General features: G+C 35.0%; 1 protein-coding gene across 3 annotated transcripts in view; it reads left to right on the forward strand.

Annotated features, from left to right (window-relative positions):
- The window catches only part of Glra3 (glycine receptor alpha 3), a 179514-nt gene that overhangs the window by 80979 nt on the left and 75617 nt on the right, over window positions 1-22918 (forward strand). For all 3 annotated transcript variants that reach the window (XM_021169808.2, XM_029480241.1, XM_029480242.1), the window contains one exon: window positions 14125-14348. In XM_021169808.2, the coding sequence (XP_021025467.1) occupies window positions 14125-14348 (224 nt within the window). The remainder of the gene's footprint in view (window positions 1-14124; window positions 14349-22918) is intronic.

Here is a 22918-nt window from a genome sequence, read left to right on the forward strand (position 1 = left end):
AAACTCATGACCTCACACATGCTGGGAAAATGCTGTGTCACTTAGCGCCATTCCCAGCCCCCAGAGTATATATTTATATGCCATTCATGAGTACAGTTAGCATAAAGAAATCTATCTGTGGTCAATAGTACATGGGATGAGCAAAAAACAGGGAATATTCTGAGAAAAAAATCTGACATAATGTTATTTTTCCATATATTTTCAATATCATTAATACATGAAAGATGAAAGCCAAATTACATTCTCTCTTTTATTATTATAATGATGGATCTGGCCCAGATGTTATTTTCCAAACTTTACATGTGTGCATGTGTGCAAATAGACATCTGTATTAATTAAAGATACATTCATACATCTCTCAGATTTATTTCCCATTGGGATGCAAGGAAGAGTTTTATTTCCTTTAGAGTCTGTGATGTTTTATGCTTTTATTTCACTCATCTAAGCATTATTGAATCTCTTTTTTTCAATACATAGTAAAACTCTTCTTAAAAATTCCTATGCAAAGTTCATTCTTCATGGGTCTTTTTCCAATGGTGACAAAACTGGTTTGAGTAACTTTCTACTTTTTTTGATCACTAAATCTAGTTTATGCTGCTTATATATGAATCTATATAAGGCACTCACTGGAGTATAAAAGTTTTCATTTGCAATAATCTCAGTAAAGAATTATTCTCTCACCCCCAGCAATTATCCACTACCAGTAGCTCTTCAGTATGAGGAGAATCCTGGGGACCATTGGTACCATCCTGGACAGTTGCTGTGATGCCAGTGTCACACACACCTAGAAGACAGCATTTCACAACAACCCTCTCCCATAATCCAGCTCTTACAAGTTTTTTCTGTCTCCTTTTCTGGAATACCCCCTGAGCCTTGGTGGTAATGTGTGATGGGGTTAATCAAGATGTTTTATTTCTGGATGAGCACTTAGTTTCATTCACAGTACTTTCCTTGGTCACTCATCTCTCCATTGACTGCTGCCACAGTATAAGTAGAGTTAGCAGCTTCTTCTGAGGCACTGTAGAAGTGAGAAGACTTGGTCACAAAGGATAATTGGTAATCTCAAGAGCTAAAGAGAGGAATTATGTAAAGGATGATATAAGAGACAAACAGCAGCAGTTCCTACTCTCACCTCTTGTAGGGAAGGGAACCTGAAATCACAAACTCAAAGACATCAGGTACTCCCAGTGACAATAGTTAGTCAGTACTAGTGACAAGATGGCCCTACAGCTTTCATAAATTTTGAATCTAGTAGAGAAATTTGATGAGATGTTGATTTCTCCTACATATCTGATGAGAAGTAGAGAAAAATCTATCCTGTTTCTCTATGTCTCTTAGAGAACTATAATTTAGTGCTGAGAGGGAGCCTATTGTTTGAGACTGGACTACTCACAAAACCTGAAAACTAGGCATGACATACAGATGTGAAGATAGTCTATTATAATTACCTCATGGAAGACCAGGGCTTAGGCAGTAGGGAGCTGATGAGTGAAAGTCATTTGGTTGGTCAATCCATAGTATGTGATTAAGCCTAAGGTCCAAAGTTTAGAATCACTGCAGAGACAGAACTCACAAAGGCCTCATCATGACCACCAGATTACTTGGTCTCTGTTGCTGTCTCATGGTCATAGGTAGTTAGCTGCAGGTAAGACTTCCAGTCTTGGGACAAGTGTAACATTTTATTTAGCAGTTTTCTTCCTTATATGCAGTTGTTTGTGCTGAAAACCTCTAACTTTGTTTTTATAAGTTGTAAATTTTGCTAAGAAACTGCCGTAGATGTATTTGGGTTATGCATGTTTGGTCTGGGATATTATAAAGTTTTATTAGATGCATTTGAACAATTAGAAAATAAACTCATCTATCATTAAATTTCAAATTTAATAATAACCTGGACCTATTTTAAGTACACCTTCATATTCACTCAGTTATCTATCTGATACAAAGATGAAATTTTATAACAAACCAATGCGAAGATAACAATTTTCTTTTGCTAGGAAGCTCATAAGCTAAATTTGAATCAGTGAGTTCAGTGTCTGTGTGCATATTGACAATGGGTTTGCTGAATTCATTTTGCAATAGAAGAATCCTTTATTCAGAGCCTTAATTAGCTATTTTTGAGAAATAACACTTGACTCTGTATCTTCTCCCATGGGTATTTTGTTCTCCCTTCTAAGAAGGATCGAAGTATCCATACTTTGGTCTTCCTTCTTCTTGAGTTTCATGTGGTCTGTGAATTGTATCTTGGGTATTCTGAGCTTTTGAGCTTAATATCCACTTATCAGTGAGTGCATACCATGTATGTTTTTTTGAGATTGGGTTACCTCTCCCAGGATGATATTTTCTAGTTTCATCCATTTGCCTAAGAATTTCATGAAGTCATTGTTTTTAATAGCTGAATAGTTGTTTTGATTTGCATTTCTCTGATGATAAGGAAGTTGAACATTTCTTTACATGTGTCTGAGCCATTCAGTATTCCTTGGTTGAGAATTCTTTATTTAGCTTTGTACCCCATTTTTGATAGGGCTATTTGGATTACTGGAGTCTAACTTCTTGAGTTCTTTGTATAAATTGTATAGTAGCCCTCTGTCAGATGTAGGAAGCAGAGACTGAAGGGAAGGCCATCCAGATACTGTCCTACCTGGGGATGCATCCCATATACAGTTACCAAACCCAGACATTATTTTGGATGCCAAGAAGTACATGCTGACAAGAGTCTGATAAAGCTGTCTCCTGAGAGGCTCTGCCAGAACCTGACAAATACAGAGATGAATGCTCTCAGCCAACCATTGGACTGAGCACAGGGTCTCCACTGGAGGAGTTAGAGAAAGGAATGAAGAAGCTGAAGGGGTTTGCTGCCCCATAGAAGGATCAACGATTTGAACCAACCAGATACCCTCCCCCACTCAGAGCTCCCAGGGACTAAACCACCAACCAAAGAGTACACATGGAGTGACCCATGGCTCCAGCCACATATGTAGCAGAATATGACCTGGTTGGACATCAATGGAAGGAGAGGCCCTTGGTCCTGTGAAGGGGGAAATCAAGAAAGGTGATAATATTTGAAATGTAAATAAAGAAAATATCTATTAAAAATTCAAAAAATTTTAAAAGATTTGTATTATTTAATTTATCTCATAAGTCTGAATTAGTCTACCTTCCTTTCAACTCAAAACAAGAAAGTGAAAAACAAAACAAAAGAAAAAAAAGAAGAGCCTTTCTTCTGCTTAAATTTTGCCATGAGAATAGAAGTATCATCCACTAGAAAAGTTGAATAACTACTTTTGTTCTGATGGAGGCAATCTACTTTTGCAATCTTCTATCTTTTATGGGACTTCTATTTCTCATTACTTATCAGGGCTAAATTATTTGCCCTTGACAATTTTTAGTACCTTGGTTATAGAAGAATGTGTTCTGAAACTTAATTTATTCTGGTGAATTCAGCCACTAAATGTAGTTTTATTGCCTTTACTTTTTAAATCTTATTTCTCAAAATAGCTTATTAACTCTCTGAACAATGCAATCTTCTAAACCAAATGAATTAAGAGAGCCTCTTTTGTCAATATGATCATAAACAATAAATCCACTGATTCAATTTTATCTTTTCAGCTTCTTAACAAAGAATAGTATTGTCTTCACAATGTTTGTGTTTAAATAAAAAATGTTGAGGTATTTTTTTTAATTTTGTCATACTTGGTTTTGGCTATTGCTGTTATTTTTTAAATCATCACTTACATGAAGCATGCTAGAGAATTTAGACATATTAGCAATCATCCCTTGTATCTGAAAAAAAATAAATGCTTCCATTCAAAGCTGAATAAATATCTTAGGGATGAGTTTACTTAATATAGTTTAAAATTGGTTCTTCTTACAAGTCACAAAATCACTGTAAGGAAGTATAATTCTAGACTTCTCAGCAAAGACTGCTGGAACATTTTGCTCTAAAAATTTTTTTCTCAACAGAATATTGCTTCCAAGTGAGCAAAAAAATGATTCTCTATAGGTGAGAAAAGCACACTGCAGGACCCAGAATATGCCGAGAAACCCTGATAATCATGGAAAATTAAATATTCACACTGTAGGACCCAGAATTACGAAAAAACTTGAAAAACGTGGAAAATGAGAAAAGCACACTGCAGGGCCCTTTCCACATGGTGTCAATAAAGGTCACACAGTGCTAATCCTTGAGTGGGATAGACACTTTACCTGACAGAAAATAATCTGCTTCCACAAAGGACACCTTGCTTTTGAGACAACATCACTTGCAAAAGGCAGAACATTGTGCAGCATACTGAGTTAGTCTTTGGCCTGAATAAAAATGACAAGATCTCAGGTTTAATGTTTGCCTGTCATGTGACATTAGTAAAGCAATTTCTCTTTAAATTTAATCAGTTAAAATAACTTTTCCATGCTGATACCTTGGTCCTCCTTAGAAGGGGAACAAAATACCCATGGAAGGACTTACAGAGACTTAAGTGTGAAGCAGAGACTGAAAGAAAGGCCATCCAGAGTCTGCCCCATCTGGGAATCCATCCCATATACAATCAACAAACCCAGACACTATTGCATATACCAACAAGTGCATTCTGACAGCAGCCTATTATAGCTGTCTCCTAAGAGGCTCTGATAGTGCCTGACAAATACAGAGGTGGATGCTCTCATTGGACTGAGCACGGGGTTCCCAGTGGTGGAGATGAGACAAAGGACCCAAGGAGCAGCAGGGGTTTGCAGCCCCATAGGAGGGACAACAATATGAACTAACCAGTACCCCCAGAGCTCCCAGAGACTAAACCACCAATCAAAGAGGACGCATGGAGGGACTTAGGGCTCCTGCTGCATATGTAGCAGGGGATAGCCTAGTTGATCATCGATGGGAAGAGAGGGCATTGGTCCTGTGAAGGCTCAGTGCCCCAGTGTAAGGGAAGGCAGGACCAGGAAGCAGGAGTGAGTGAGCAAGGGAATAAGAGGTTTCAGAGGGGAAACAGGGAATGGTGATAGCATTTGGAATGTAAATAAAGACAATATCTAATAAAAAAGGAAAAATAACTTTTCTGTTATTAATCAAGTGTAAATACTAATCCAATTCTAGAGAAAATTTAATATATCAGTAGATTCAGAAGTAGATCAGAAAAAAAAAAAACTATGTTCTGGAAATAAAATAATGGTACTCACATTTCTAAGTTTCAGTACATGGTTGATGCTAGGTCTGTCCTAGAATTTACATTCAATTATTATATACTAACATTCTCACACTGTATTCAAATAAAAGATGTGAGAGGCTACCAGGTACAAGTATGAAAAATGAAAGCACACCACAGTTTGTTAACTTATCTTTACCTATCATGACACCTTACATTCAACTATCATAGATTACATATATAAACTATTTATGAATTTGAGAGTTACAAGGAGGGGAACATGGGAGGGGTTTGAAGGAGGAACAGAAAGGGGAAAATCAATAAGTAAAAATATAAAAATAACTACATGTTATCAAATAATGCTAATAGTATTATCACCCAGGAAATAAAATATCTAAAGATTCATTACAAATCCATTTTAGTTCTGTTTTGTTTTGTTTTTTAGATTGTTTATATTCTGTTCAGGTATGATTACATCTTACAAATGAAATTTAAGCATTCATTTCATTTTACTCAGAAGCAGCAAGCATTCTGTCTGTTATCCTCAAGAAGTATGTAAGGAAGGCTGAAGCATTCAATAATGGTTTCTAAAAAGAAATTAATTCCATTCCCTCTGTATGGTACACTGAGCAGACTCCACATAGCTTCTTGGCCACTCTCCAAATCAATAAACTGCTTCTAAAGAATTATCTGAATTGCTCAGAAGAAAAACAAATGCAAAACAATTTAATTTTGTCTTGAACAATGTTTAACTCTCTAAAACTTCTGCAAAATGGAACTTGAATCTTCAGCTTTTAATAAATACGACATGGGTAATATACAAGCTCTCTTCAACTATAAAGTTCCAATGAACAATAAGTAATTTAAACTTTAGAAATGTAAATAATATTATATACTTTAAATGAAGCCAATGGTGCTCCAAATTATTTAAAATATTCAAAATAATCATTAGAATGACTTGCTTATGTGTTAAATTTTACTTATAATAAAAATTGTTCACCAATAATATCTATTCTTCTATTCATGTTTACTAAACTGAGTGTTTTCCACAAACACAAAGCACAAAACACAGAATTAAGAGAACTCTGATGTTGTGATGAGAAGTATAAATAGTATACCAAAATAATAGACTATGCTTTGAAAATATGCATGTACCTAACAAAATCTACACACTGTGTGTGTGTGTGTGTGTGTGTGTGTGTGTGTGTGTGTGTGTGAGTGAGTGTATGTAGTAAGAGATTAATTTGGGCATCATTTCCTAGATGCTACCCATATTGATTTTAGAATGAAATTTTCTAATGACCCAGATGCTTTCCGAGTAGAGTAGTCTGGATGGTCAGTGAGCTTCCATGATCTACCTGTCTTTCCCTGAAACACTGGAATTAAAAGTGTGTATCACCAAGCTGCCTTTTTAAAAAAATGTACGTTTGAGTGACAGAACTCAGGTTTTCATGCTTGTGTCTACAAGTGATTTACAGACTCAGTTAGTTCCCTAAGCCTAGATAACTATCTTTAAAGTAGAACATTTTTTAATTAGGTATTTATTTCATTTACATATCCAATGGTATCCCAAATGTCCCCCACATACTCCCCCACCTACTCCCCCATCCACTTACTCCCACTTCTTGGCCCTGGCTTTCCCCTGTACTGGGGCATATAAAGTTTGCACAACCAATAGGCCTCTCTTTCCACTGATGTCCAACTAGGCCATCTTCTGATGCATATGCAGCTAGAGACACGAGGTCTGGGGGGGGGGGTACTGGTTAGTTCTAAAAGAACTATTAGAACATTTTAATGTATAGAATGTTGGTTTAAATAATTATAATTGTTACATTTTTATGTTATATAGACTCAAAAGAAACTGTTGGCTAGTTAATTATAAAATATTAATCTCAAGTTACATATGATATTAAATAAAACCCAATTGCTGAAAATTGATAGTGACACTTTGATTGTTAGAATTTGCCTCCATTAAATGTGTTAGTGATAAAGAATGTTCAAGCTGGAAATGACTTACATGATTAAATAGAATCCTGAATCTTCTTAGTTTGATTATGTTCTTTTGTAAATTATTAATTAATTAATTTACATCCTAAGCACTGCCCCCTCTAGCTGCCCCCCACACTGAGACCCTACTCCCATTCTTCATTCCACATCCCCCATCCCACATCCACTTCTCTGAGAGGATGCTCTCCCTATATACCCCCACCCTGTGCATTAAGTCTATGGCAGATTAGTCAATGCATTCCCACTGAGGCCAGACAAAGCAGCCTTGTTTGGAAACAGATACCATAGCCAGGCTACAGTTTTAGGGAGAGCCTCCCCTCCAGTTATTTGGGGGGCCCACATAGAGAGTGAACTGCACATCTGCTGCATATGTGCCAGGGGCCGCATTCGAGTGTGTTTTTTAGTTGGTAGCTCAGGTTCTGAGAGATCGAGAGGTTCAGGTTAGTTGACTCTGTTGGTCATCCTGAGGGGTTCCCATCCCCTTTAGGGCCTTCAATCTTTCCCCTGACTCTTCCATAAGAATCCTCAACATTCATCCAAAGTTTGGCTGTGTGTATCTGCATATGTTTCACTAACCTGCTGAACAAAACCTCTCAGAGGACAGTTATGCTAGGCTCCTGTCTGCAAGCACAAGAGAGTATCATTTATAATTTCAGACATTGGTGCTTGCCCATGGGTTTCAAATTGGGCTAGTTATTACATGGTCATTCCTTCAGTCTCTGCTCCATCTTTTCCCCTGAATTTCATTTAAACAAGACTAATTTTGCCTCAAAAGTTTTGTGAGTTAGTTGGTGTCCTTATCCCTCTATTTGGGGTACTGCCTGGCTATAGGGATTGGCCTTTCCTCATTCCATGTCCCCACTTTTAGGATTCTTGGCTAAGGTCATCCACATTGACTCCTGGGAACCTCCCCCATCTCAGGTCTCTGGGATTTCCAAAAGACTCTGCCTACTCTTTGACCCCTGGCTGCTATAGGTTTCCATTCATTCTCCTGGCCCTTTCATCTCTCTCTGATTCTCCCCACAAGTACCCTCATCCTCTATACCCCTTACATCCATTTCTCTCCCCCTGTTTGCCTCCTACGACTATTTTGCTCCCCCTTCTAAGTGTGATTCAACACCCTTCCTTGGGCCTTCCTTCTTGTTTAATTTTTTTGGGTCTATGGCAAATATCATGGGTATTTTTGCTTTATGGCTAATATCCTCTTATCAGTGAGTACATACTATGCATGTTCTTTTGGGTCTTGGGTTACCCCACTCAGGAGCCTATACTCCATAAAACTGGAAAATCTAAACAAAATGGATGATTTTATGATAGATACCACTTACCAAAGTTAAATAAAAATCAGGTAAATTGTGTAATCTTTTTCATAATCCCTAAGGAAATAGAAGAAATTATTATAAATCTCCCAACCAAAAGCAAAAACAAGCAAACATCAACAACAACAAAAAGAAGAAAACCTAGGACCAGACCAGACAATGGGCAATGATTCCCTCCTGGGGTGAAAAAATAATATGGAACTGAATAGTTGTCATGACTACACAATACTGTCAAAGTAGTAAGTGCCACTAATGGCTAACCCTATGTTCATCTAACACTATATTTTAAACAATTATTGCATACATCATAGCTTATAAAAATATTTAAGAAAATGCACTGGTTGGAAAGTCTTCAAAAATATTTTTAGTGATGGTCTGATTCATCTTTAAAGTACCAAGTACCATTTACTATTCGAGTTATATTTTCTGATTGTGAGAGATACTTGGTTAATAGAAGCTCCCAAATGACAAGCAGATTATACTCACATAATGTTCAATATATACTATAAATGAATTGCATGCATGAGTGATTGTTCTTTTTAACACACAAATTATGATTCCCACCAAGATATAATAGTGCAGCTAAGTATGATAACTTGCTCTAAGTTGTAGTGAGCAAACTTCCAGGTGCAGATTTGGGTCTCTGACAGAAAATAGCAGCAGTGACAGGATATCTATGTCTAAAGTGCCTAAACAAGGATTCTTGCCTTGTTTTCCTATTTGGCATAACATAAAACGAAGAAGTGAGTAGACACATAGTGTAAGAAATTGTTCTTAATTCCTACCCACCAGTTTATTGGCACAAAATGGCTATGATAATGTATTCTGCGTATTTATCCAGGCCAATGGAAAGAAGGAAGACAATTAGACACATAATGTGCAGATAAAACCGAATTGAATAAGAATGTAAGTACACTGGGTGGTAGCAGATGGTGAGGATGGTGAGGTGTTGTTTTAATGGACACAATGAATGACTTTCACTTCTCGCCCAAAGAACAACGGCTATTATTACTCTTCACTGCTATTCAAGAGGTACTAGAAATACTGGCTGTGTGCCAGTGTGCCCCTGAAAAACTAAGACTGAACTAAACTGAATGAACTCAATGTATTGAAATGAACGTCTAAATTTTGTAAGAATGTTCATGAAAATATGTTTGCTTTTTCAACAACCCTGGCAAACCAATGTAAGGATGGAGCAGTGTTCATGATCTGTGACTCTAACTATTAACTACACAAAGAGGTTACTGCTTGATAAAAAAGAATATACTTCCATCAGTTTAATACATTTTATGTTCTAACCAATACATCTTATTTTTGTCTGATTTAAGAATTGAAAACCATTTTCCTTTACAGTTTTTGGTAATTTGTAAATGATTCTGACCTTCTCAGAGAGAAAAAAACATATGGATAATGAGAAACTTAGAGGGTGTTTTAAAATAACCTTTTAAAGATACCAAATAGTTTATATAAAATGGCTTTCTTCCCTATTGGTTTACTAGCTGATGAATAAATGAGGATTTTCAAGTGAGCCATTATTTCAGAATCAGTGGTCCCAAGCCACCAGCTTCCCTGTGGATGCTCCTGTAGCAGATGGTGCAGCAACATGGGGGATGTTACAGAGAAAGTGCTAGAAGGAATTATATGACCATTGAATATTAGTGTTCTATGCTTTGTTATGCACACAGATACTATGTAGTGCTTCAAACTTCAGAATTCTAGAAAATTAAATTAGTTGAATATTGGAGAGAGTTATATTTTTTCTTTGACAATAATTTTCTGTTTATTTGTTAACACTGCCAGCAACTTTGCCTAAGACTCCGTAAAACAGGAATTCTGGATTATTTTTCATTATGTTTACGATTTTTTACACATACCCTTTCTAATTACAATCATAATTCCATTGTTAGAAATATCTTAAAAGTAAAAAAAATATATGCACATACATGCATATTGAAAATTAACTTGACATTATGCATAAAATCTATGTAATCCCAAGGCTTTCCAAGTATCATGATGGAGAGGGAATATGCACCCAAATTCCCATCCCTAGCTGAGAAGGTACCTACAACTGATAGTGGCTAGGAGGGGTCTTTAAGAGTGTCAGCAGCTCATGATAAGTGGAAACATGTCAGGGGAAGACCATACACCCAAGAACATATGGACAGCACAAATTGGAATTTATGAGTTTAATAAAACGACTGAGGTATTTTCCTCCACATTGGTTCTCAAATGAAAAAGATGGAAAGTGACAGTTAATGACACCTGATACACTCTCCTGGCCTCTATGTATATAAGAACACACACACACACACATTTGTATTCATTCAATATAGGTGCATAAGTTATTTAAATTTAAAAAAATAAAGCATGTACTGTAAAAGCTACAGGTAGCAGAGTCTGCTCCTATCCTTGGTTAGGAAAAATAAAATTAAACAAAACAGTTTCCATGTTTAAAAATAATATTAAAAAGAGAACATAAAGTTTGATGTGAAGAGAGGGAGAATGGATCTTGTAGAGCTGGGAAATAGAGTTAATATGTTCAAGGAATTTTGTAAAATTTTTAAAGAATTTATATTGATAGATGCAAGACATTTAGTAGTGCTCATATTCTTTTTTGAGATGGTAAAGTACAACCACAAGAAGAGACAGAGGAAGATGCATGGAACATCTAGCAGACAGAGGGGGACGTCTGGTATGTAAGTTTAGTTGATGTTTGAGGCAGTTAGTATTAGCGCCAAATCCTGACCAGAGGGATATTATGTTTTCAGTATTCAAAGCAAAGGCTGGATTTGATTTGCCTAATAGAAAATGTCTGAGAGTTTGTACGCCCTTTTTTATAGCTTGCTTGCCATATTGGATATTAAAGAAATTAGAAAATGGACAAGTTTTATATTTTCTGTATATCACCAACATTTTCTGGATGACTGAAATTTTCTTCAAACTTATACTTAAATCACACTTAATGAGGTCTATAGATTTAACCTTTGCAAAAATGTAAGAAGGAAACAATAATGAAAAGGTTCACATGATATGGCATGGTCCTGTATATCTGTAATTCTTTCACATGGGAGGTGGCGACATAGGACTTGCAGCTCCACATCATCCTGCACTGCATAGCAAGTGAGATGCCAGCCTGAGGCTCTGGCTTAAAGAGGCAAAAACAAAAAGAAATGTTGCATAATATTTTATAAACCTTGTATGCACAACACCCCCCCCACACACACACACACATACAGGCACACATGCACATAAACATGCATGCACAGACACAGCTAAACTTACATTGAAAACATTGACTCTTCTTTAAAATAATCTTTAAAATGTATACTGGGAAAATGTCACTATCAAAATCAACTTAAATAGTTGCTGGTATTCGCCATTATTATCCTTTTAGTCCTCACAAATCATCTTTGATTTTCCTCAATAGAGTATCGTAGTGGATTTTTCATATTGAGAAAAGTTTAATATTCAAAACATTAAATATTAAATAAGTGTATCATGCCAGGTGTGGGTACATACCCATTTAATTTCAGCTCTCATGATGCAGAGACAGAAACTCTGAGTTCTGTTCCAGCCTGGTCTACATAACGAGTTTGATGCGTTCCTACCAAGATAGACTAGAGAGACCTTGTCTTACAAAGTAAAATTAAAATTGTGTATTACAATTATTAAAAAATATATGGCTATTTTGTATAGAAAACTTTCAAAAATATCATTTTTAACCTTCTTAGCTATCTAAAAGATATGGCTCTAAAAATAAATGTAATGGAGCAAACATTTGGCTTCAAATGTGTAACCAGTATCTAATATTTTACTATAACAAACCAGGAAAGAAAACATTTGAAAAGAAAAAAAAAAGTGTGATAAAATGTCATTCTGTATGGTCTCTTCTTGGAAGGCCTGTGACTCATAAAAGACAGGCAAAACAGCAAAACATTCCTGCATCTGTAAGTTTTCTATCACTTACATACTCCATAGTGCCTCATATTATAATTGGTTAAGCTATAATGACAGAAATTGGCATATTATACTTCTTAAAACTTCTCTCTCTCTCTCTCTCTCTCTCTCTCTCTCTCTCTCTCTCTCTCTCNGCCAGGACAGCCAGGGCTACACAGAGAAACCCTGTCTAGAAAAACCAAAAAAAAAACAAAAAACAAAAAACAAAAAAACAAAAAAACAATTTTTTGATAAAGTTAATGATTTAAATACCAAGCATAAAATCGTAGAGAAATTATATAAATTTAATGAACTTCTACAGATTGTTTTGAAAACATATTTTGTAAAAAACCTACACTGTTTCCTATCCATGTCTTATAAGAACAACATTTTTATTTACAAGAATACTGTGCAAACTCACTTTTTAAAGTGAACATAAGATTTTCTTGTTAACCAGTTCTTTTCCAATAGCATCTATTTATAAATCAAACTATTGAGAGAGATAGAGAGAGAGAGAGATAGAGAGATAGAGAGAGAGAGAAAGAGAAAAAGATATTTTTAAGCTACCGTAACTGCCATAATGAGCTCACGTTATGGTAGCCTCTGGTGTATATAGTATACAGCTGTGGCATAAATTTTGGAAAATAAATGTTTTGGATTAAAGTTAGAATATATTCCTCTGAGTTAAGCACCTTATTTGGAAGTATTTGTTATATCCAGCTAAATGGACTAATTTTGCATTTGATACTGGGAAGTGAGGTACCATTACAAATGATAACTAAATCATGTACATATGACTTCAGGATTGAGGTGAATAGAGATGTATTAATTTAGAGGCTAATTTTACAAGAAGCATTGTGGTTTGAAGGGATTACTGGTAAATCCATGGCTTTGCATGATTTTCTGGTAAGCTGTGAGATGGAAAGGACAGTTATTGGAAACTGTCAGAAAGGAAGCTTTGTATGAATCGGTTAAGAGCTAGAATAAATTTTGGTACAATATCTAGTGTGAAGAAAAACTTGCAAGACACAAAGTTATATGCTTTGAGAAAATATTCCTAAATCAAGCATGGGATGAATGCTTTGATTATAGTTTGGGGGTAAAACATAAGAAGAAAATGATAGCGGTTTTGTAAACCAAAAAGAAATAGAATGGACAGTCAATCTTTGAATATATATTATTGTAAAAAAAAACACAAGCTCTTGACTGGTTTTAAGTAAAAATTAGGAGAAAATCCCTTTATTATATGTGTAGTGCCATATGTCTCATATGGGTGCCACAACAACCTTTTTTGAACTGTTCATAAAACAGATTTTCAGGTAGATGTACTTGGTGTCAAAATGTGTAATTTTCTATCATAATAAGAAAAATATTTCCATTATAAATTTAAGAGCAGAATTACTAACCCATAACTATTACCAAGACAAACTGAGAATTCAAGCTTAAAAAAAAAAACAAAACAAAAACAGAAATTATCCCTGTGATTGATTGGCCATTACCTGCATTTACCTATTATTTTTCTGTAATTTTGTATAATTTGTGCTTTTCTGTAGAACTCTGGACCAGTCAGGGTATGTTCAAAGTATTTCTTCTTCTAATTTCTTCTTCTTTCTTCTCTCCTCTATCTCTTCTCTCTCTCTCTCTCTCTCTCTCTCTCTCTCTCTCTCTCTCTCTCATCTCTCTCCCCCTCCCTCCTTCTCTTCCCCTTCCCTCTGTCTCTCTCTCAGGATTACAGAGTAAACATTTTTCTTCGTCAGAAGTGGAATGATCCTCGTCTTGCATACAGTGAATATCCTGACGATTCATTAGACCTTGACCCATCTATGTTGGATTCCATTTGGAAACCTGACTTGTTCTTTGCTAATGAGAAGGGGGCTAACTTCCACGAAGTCACCACGGATAACAAGCTGCTAAGAATTTTCAAAAATGGAAATGTCCTTTATTCAATAAGGTAAGCATAGACTTAAATCGTCAATTTTAGTAAAATGAGATATTGTGTGATTGGTTTTTGTTTGCTTTCTTTATAACTGTTGGTGTAGTTTTGAAATTTTGGGGTAAGTTATCATTGTTCCCCTTGAGTATGACATTCCAAATTTATCTAAACAACAAGAGTCTTAAGTATCTAATACAGTGACAATGTGAATTCCAAAAGTGTATCTTAACACAACTCCATAATGATACTAAAATAAACAAATTGGCAGCATTCACAATAGCATTTGAAAGATATCTGGGTCACATATCAAGGCTCTAGAATTTATTCAACTTTGGTAGGTCATTAGATATCAAATAGGTACAGGTTCAGGAAATAGGGAAAAGAAAGCTATTTACAGGAATACACTTAGCTTAACATTTGAAATGTTTTCAAAAATATATGAATTATTGTTCAAAAGTATTCTACAGTTATTTTTTAGATGTAATAAACAAAATGTCAAGGACAGAATTCATGCCATCTCTCTCATGAGAAAATGTTGTGCTGAAACTAACATGCTGTTGTTGATATATTTGTAACAATAGTAGCATGTTTTTAAATATAAAATTAGACATATTTAGGCTTTAGGCATAACATTAATTCTCTTTCTTGGTTTGTACTTGTTCTTGTTAATTATTTTTTTCATAAACAATAGAGGCCTTTGATTTTCATCTTATCTTTACCATGTTAAAGGTGTTTCTATTTTTACCAAGTGGTAGAATAAGTAAAGAAAATAATCTTATTGTCATGGTTATTTTGAAAACTTGTCTGCCAAGATATTTTCCAAAAGCACTTTGTTCTGTATTTGCTTCTCATAACTTTATCCTATTGTACTCTGATGATTATTCATATTTTCCTGTTTCATGTGCCTATACATTTTTAATACATTATTTTTGTGTCTTAAAAGTGTCTACCATTAACTGGCAATTTCTTCAGCTTTCTGAATACCTGTGTGTCTGTAAAGAAAGTCCTATGACTTTTCTCTAAGACACTTCCTATATAGAAGAATAGCTTCATGGTGAGCCCTTTTTGGACAAAACAGTTCTAAAATGTTTTGGGAAATTGTCAAAACAAATAATCAAAAAGCAAGAATTTAACCACTAGGAAGTTGTATCAGAAAAAAATATTTTTCCATTCTACCTAAATACAAATAAAAGCACTGGACACAATGCATATTACAAAATAAAAGATACACTCAGAGATGGAAGAATCAGATTTGTTCATCATGGTCTCTGAAGCCTAAGAACCATGCAATATTTATGATTCCTGACTTAGTTTTTATACTTGTATATCTCTGACTTGGAGATGAAGAAGCTGTCAACCAATAGGTGCTGACTAAATAAGTCCCACCCAAAACTTATTTTCTCTAGCTAGTCTAGCTGGGAAAGCAGTATCCTAGCAAGAGAAAAAAAAACTTTAAACCAATTTCAACAGTACAGCAACCTAGTGAACAACAATAAGAACACCAAAATGTGACACTGCCTCAGGCCAGCTTAAATCCAAGAGGCTCAGGAAGTGAGCCTTGACTTCCAATCTTAATGGGCCACAATGAGTTATCCTATTTTGTAAGTTGAGCCACTGTTAGAAAAAAAGAATCAGGTCAACTTCCAGTGCCCCAGCCTGTGATCACCTTTCAAGACTAAAGCATTATTAAAGATACCAATATAGAACTACCTTTCCTCTTTTAAAGACAAAGCCTTCCTCTGTTTACATAGTATCAGATGAGTTTAATTGACATTCAAGGTAGGCAAAGCACTGTTTATTAATAAGGCTACTCTATCCATGGTGTCAGTGGGGGTAAATAAGCGTATTTACTCACAGGCCAATGGAATACTGGCGAGAAAATCTTGACTTCTACTTGCCATCGGAAGGAATCAAGCAGCAACCTTCCCTGTTTTTCTTATAGAGCAGTGTCACAGACGTCCAGGTAAAACAGAAAGTTAAAATGAGATCACAAGTACAACAATATAATATAACTATGCCTATAAATTATTCAAAATTCATTTGTCATATAAAAGACCAGAAAAGTCACATAGAAGAAGAAAAAGAAAATTAATACCAAAGATCAATATAGCAGGACCCTAAATATTAGATGAAATTTAACCATGCTAAAATTTTTCAATAAGCAAATTAAATGTTTGTTTGGCTTAAATAAGAAATGTAAAAGGTCAGCAAAGAATTATAACTTTAGCATTGAAAAAACACAACGTACTTCAAAAATGAAAAGGAAATGAAAGTCTCCATGGATGAAAGAAGCTGTTGGAATTTATTAGAAGTAAATTTATTCTTAGAGTCTTTTAAGGAATTTTTCTAGCAGAAAGAAATAGTAAAAAGGGGACGTGTAAATATATCTTTTATTTTGCTGATATTTTTGTTTCAGAGGCTTAATGCTGAAGAAGTTCAGCCTTTATAGTTTTTTTCTGAACTCTGGCTGGCTGGTTCAAACCAGTTGTTTTGGCCCAAACCTCTCTCCAAGCTTCCTGATTGAAACTAGCTTCTCTCTGCTTCTGATTTAATTGCTCTGCTTGGCCTCAAGCTAATTCTGGACATATGTTATAATCATCTGACTCCTCATTCTCCAACTCATTCTGTCTTTACCTGTGTCTAGCTTGTTCTCTCTGTACCTGTCTCTGTAAAACTATCCTGTTAAAAACTGCCTCGAACTCCAGGAACTGCACTGCTAACTGCATTCCTCTAGACAGCCTCTCAATGCACTGACTCAACCAAGCTGATTGACTGGAGCTCAGGGATCTTCATGCCTCTGTCTTCTGGGTGCTGGAATTAAAGGCCATGTACCATCATGCATGGAACTAAGCTTCTCTTTACCTAAAAGTTGCTCTATACCAGGCTGGCCTTGAACTCAGAGATATGCTCACCTCTGTCTCCTGAGATTAAAGGCATGTCTGTATTCAAGGCAGATGACATAGATCTAGAAGGATTAGATCTGATCCCTTCCCAGAGCAGCCAAAAGATTAATTAAAATTCCTCTACAACAATGAAATTTCAAGAATGTAAACTAAACAGCAAACAAAAAAAAAAAAGTAAATACAATAGTTTTTTTCCTTCTTATCCGAGTTTATTAAATTCTATTGACAAATGAGCTAAAGTTATAAATGATGCAGAAAGATAATATAAATAACAAATGTGACATATACAGAAAATACACTTTAACTGGTCAATAATGATTCTTAACGTCTATCAGGATCTTGTTTTCATAACAAACAGAAATTAATAATGTTGATGATATTTAGAGTTAACTTAGGGGACATATGTTGGCAAGATGTTTTGTTTAGATGTGATAATATTCATATGTAACTCAACTTTGTAATTTAATTCTAGGAATAGAAACTACATACATAGTGTGTGTGCATTAAATTTGCACACAAGGTACATCTTGTGACAACAGCAACAAAGCAGTGTATATGATTATCAATAAGGACACAAGTAAATAGTCGGAGATATAGTTCAGCAATTAAGAGAGTTGGATGCTCTTCCAGATGACCCAGGTTTATTCTTATCAGCAACATGGTGGCTCACAGTCATCTGTAACTCCCTTTTCAGTACATCCAGTGACTTCATCCAGCCTTCATGAGCACTAGACACACATGTGATGTACAAATATGCATGCAGGCAAACATTCATATATATAATTTTAAAGACTATGGTTGAACCCATAGATTTATATTATTAAATATTTTATTTAAACTAGTCATGACCATTTTGAATAACAGCAGCCTACAAGACATATTTAAGTTTAAATGGAAACATTTTCTGCTTAGTTTCATTTAAAATAATTCTATATGTATAAGTATAGTTATGTACATAAAATGTATATGCTTTCAGGGCATGGAGTAGACTCCCATATATGAATATAATTTTCAAAAGACTATAAATTTGAAAGAGAGCAAACTGAAAGTATATATGGGAGACTTTGGATAGAGGAAAGGGATATAAATTATGCAATTACATAAGTATCTATCAGTGATATATATAATACATATCTATCTATATGTGTGTGTATGTGTGTGTGTATGTGTGTGTGTGCATGTGTGCTAGGGAGGTGCTTGTACCAGCAGACTGGTCCAAGGCCGAGCCTACTTTGTGAGTTGTAGGCCAAAAGACGAAAAAGAAAGGAAAGGAAGTAAAGTAAGGGAGAATGGAAGCTGAGGCCTTAGGAAGAACAAACAACTAAGACTTTGGCCTCCACACAACTATGCTCACAAGTACACACCTACTCACCAACATGCACACACATATGCACAAACATAATTATTAAATAATTAAAAGCAAATTAGTGAGAGGTATGATTGTGATTCTGTATATAACCATTGTCAGATTATCACACAATACACTAATCACTTATTATGGGGTAATTATGGGGTTATCTGTCTTCAGCACTATATAAAAGTACAGTACCCGTATTATATACACTAGATTTCAATAAGATGTGCCATATATTAATAGGTTTATTAAAATGCATTCCATAGTATTTACACAATGGTCAATCCAGGATGCCTTTCTTAAAATTATCCCCATTTTATGCAAAATGTGACTATGTGTGTAGATCTATGTAAGAACTTTGGAAGAAAACTCATAATTGATTAAAATGACTGACTATAAAAACAAGTGGTACAGTTTATGCAGTAATAAATTTTACCCTCAGTAAATTTATGTTATTTGAAGTTTAAGCAATGAGCTATAGATTACTCAAAAAACAAGTACATATAATATGTGACAGATTCCATTAATGTATTCCTGTCATCCCCAACTTCTCTGGATTGTGGACTCGTGGTGATTTTCAATAAATCCATCACACAGTATACATTTAACAACTTAAATTCTTCCCTGCTAATTTAAAGTTTGTATTTTTGCTGCTGCTAATGTGGTTCCATGGGATAGGGCTTGCCTGCCATATGAAAATTCCTGAGTACAATAACCAGAAGACCAAAAATGTACCTTTGTCAATTATAACATGTTTTCCTGATAAAAGTGTTAAGTTGTATATATAGCGTTTTGTGGTAGAGGTTATATTAAAAAAAAAAAAGATGAAGAAGCACCAGCGGAGGGGAGATGGGGAGATGGTTCAAAAGGGAAGGATGCTTGATGTCAACCCTAGGAGCCTGAGTTCAATCCCCAATGTGGAAAGAGATAACAAACTACTGCAAGCAAGCTTTCCTTCACTCATGCACTATAGCTGTCTATTTACATGTGTGTATACTCACATGTGCAAATTAATTAATTAATTAATTAATTAATTTTTAAAAAATAGCACTAGGTACAATGGAAACATCAATTTTTGCAAAATTGGAGTGTACAGATTATTTCATTTAACAGAACTGAAATATTGTATGTGTTTATAAATCTGTATGTATATGTGTATCTCTGTGTGTGCATCTGAGTGTGTCATGTGAGTATTAAATATATCCACCATGATTATGTATGTTTATTTACATATGAATTTCATGGGAGTTGGTGTGCCTCTGTGTGTGTGCACTTTTGAGTGTGAAATACATGCACTACGATATGTGTATTTGTTTACATATAAATTTTATTGGAGTTGGAAATTATCAACATAAAGAACTATGTTTGGGGGCTAGCAAGATGGCTTTGTATGTCGAGGCACATTCTACAATGGCTGAATACATAAATTTGTTTCCTAGGACCCAATTCTAAGAGAAAAGCTATCATTTTCCTGTGGTTTGACTTCCAAATGTGCACATGACATGCGTGGGACCCTCTCTCCTTCCTAAATGTTGAAAGTTAAAAATGTGAATCAAAAAATAAGAGCTAATCTCTCATGTCATATACCTACATTAATAAACTGGAGTCATTTTTTGTAAGGAAGAACTTTTTGATAACAATATAATATCTTGGAAGCTTAAAACCATGAGGTCTTTCCACTCTGATGATTCATCCAATAATCTTATTAGGGAGATATGATTTTAAGACTGAAAAAAATATCTCCAGTTGAAATACATCATGCTAAAAGTATCAACATTGTTTAAAACACAATTTCAGTATAATTATCAAGACAGTGTTCCTGTAAATGCTAGAATATTTTGTTTGAAAAATAGAGGAAGAAGTTGAATTTATCTCTTTTGTAAATGGTCTTATCTCTTATAGATAGGTTATATTTCTTCTAACATTTAGAGAAAAGGTTATGGAATGATTCAGAAATGCATCCTTTATCTTTCAGTATGAATTCAAATAAGACAGAAGTCCTTTTGGTTAACAGTCATTCCTGTATCCTGGATCAAATGATCAAACAAAAAATAATTTTTGTGAGTTGATTTTGGATATCTCACAGGACTTTGAAATCTTCAAATGCCCCAAACCTTCCATTTCTTTGTTAGGGGAAAAAAAAAACTGCACAAGAAAACAAATCTTGTTCAGTGTGCAAATGGAGCATCTGTGGTGTTTCATGTGAGATCTGGCTTCCCTAGCTGTTTAATGAAGGCAGAAGGTCCTGGCAAGTTCAACCAAGTGAACTTGAGCAGCCATCTGTATACCCTCTTTAAGTCTCACTGAAACCATTAATTGAACTGAATAAAGAAGAGCAATGGCATTGGGACACAGGAAGCCAAAGTTAACAGACAATAAATCAACAAAAGACAAGTGCTGAGAGCATCATCTAAGAAGCTGGGAAATGAGTGTGAAAACTCAAACACAGGAGAACAAGAGACAAAGTGGGAGAACAACAGAAGGCAGAAAATAAATAACTTCTAACTTAAAGGAATTTTAGGCACGACAGACTTTAGAAAGTGCAGGATAGCTAAGAACAAAAATGAAAAAAAGAAGAAGAGAAGAAAAGAAGTATGGACTTTAGCTTTTAGGAACATCAGTGACACCCCCCCCCTCCTGATTTCCTCACCCAGGATCTTCAATCAGGATAGGTTTTTTTTTTTTTTTTTTTTTTTTTTTTTTTTTTTACCACATTAATCATGTATAAAATGATACTTCCAGGAATAAAAGACTAAAGACATAGATACTATATAATATCAAGCAGTATGAAAAGTTAGGTAAAATAGAGGAAACTTTCACAAAAGTAGAATCAAAGCATGCCACACACACATACACACATACCACACACACAAAAATATATAAACACTGTGATGGTTTGTATATCCTTGGACCAGGGAGTGGCACCATCTGAAGGTGTGGCCTTGTTGCAATAGGTGTGACCTGGTTGGAATGGGTGTGTCACTGTGGGTGTGGGTATAAGATCCTCACCCTAGTTACCTGGAAGTCAGTCTTCCACTAGCAGCCTTTGGATGAAGACATAGAACTCTCGGCTCCTCCTGCGCCATGCCTGCCTGGATACTGCCATGCTCCCATCTTGCTGATAATGGACTGAATCTCTGAACCTGTAAGCCAGCCCCAATTAAATGTTGTTTTTTATAAGACTTACCTTGGTCATGGTGTCTGTTCACAGCAGTAAAACCCTAACTAAGACAAACACATACAAAAGATTTTTGCACCACACTTACAAACATACATACACATCTATACATATACATACATCACACATATACACACACCAAACACACATATATACACAGCAAATACACAGACACACACCACACACACACACACATGCGCGTGCGCAAAGATACACACATATATACAAATAAACATATACCACATATACACACACGCCATATATACATGCACATACATACATTCACACACAATATACACATATTACACATACATACACCACATCACACACACACACACACACACAAGCCAAACACTTACATACACACCACACACACATATACCACACATGTACACTCACATACTCACATATACCATACATATTCATACCCAATTACACACACCACAAATATACATAACCACATATACACACACACACATAATCAGATGACTATCAGAAGGATGTAAAACCTGAACACAGTACAGAAATCTAAATCTGAGTTGAAAGGCAGAAAGGACAAAAAGGATGAATTTTAATTGAAATGGCAGATACCCTGCTGTGTCCAACCACTAAGAAAGATTTAGTAGCAGGGAGACAGAGTAGAACTTGAAGCAGTAGTAAGAGTATAAAAGTATGTATATGGTTAATGTAAGATGCTTATTAATATCAAGGAAAATGAAAACACTATGCGAGAACAGTAATTATGCAAATTACCAACCTTAACACAAACATTAATCACAGACTCCTAACATATAATTGCATGATATTTGTCTAACTACAAGTAGGTTTGTGGATTGGTGGGAAGTTAAGTATGCATAGGTTATAAGATTTTAAAAACTTGCATATCTTTCATAGGATATTAAAGAAACAGTTTCAACTATTAAGTACAGCATACAATCATTTTATAATAGCATATATATATATATATATATATATATATATAATAGCTGAAACAGCTGAAAAAGGCTAACACTAAGTAAATAGAACTGAGAAAGGTATAGATAGAAAAGTGATATGCATTTAAAGAAATATATTTTTAAATCTGTTTATTCTACATGTGTAAATATTTTGCACATATATGCATATATTTATGTATGTGTATATATATATATAT

Source organism: Mus caroli, chromosome 8 (genome assembly GCF_900094665.2).
Source record: "Mus caroli chromosome 8, CAROLI_EIJ_v1.1, whole genome shotgun sequence".
Lineage (NCBI taxonomy): Eukaryota > Metazoa > Chordata > Mammalia > Rodentia > Muridae > Mus > Mus caroli.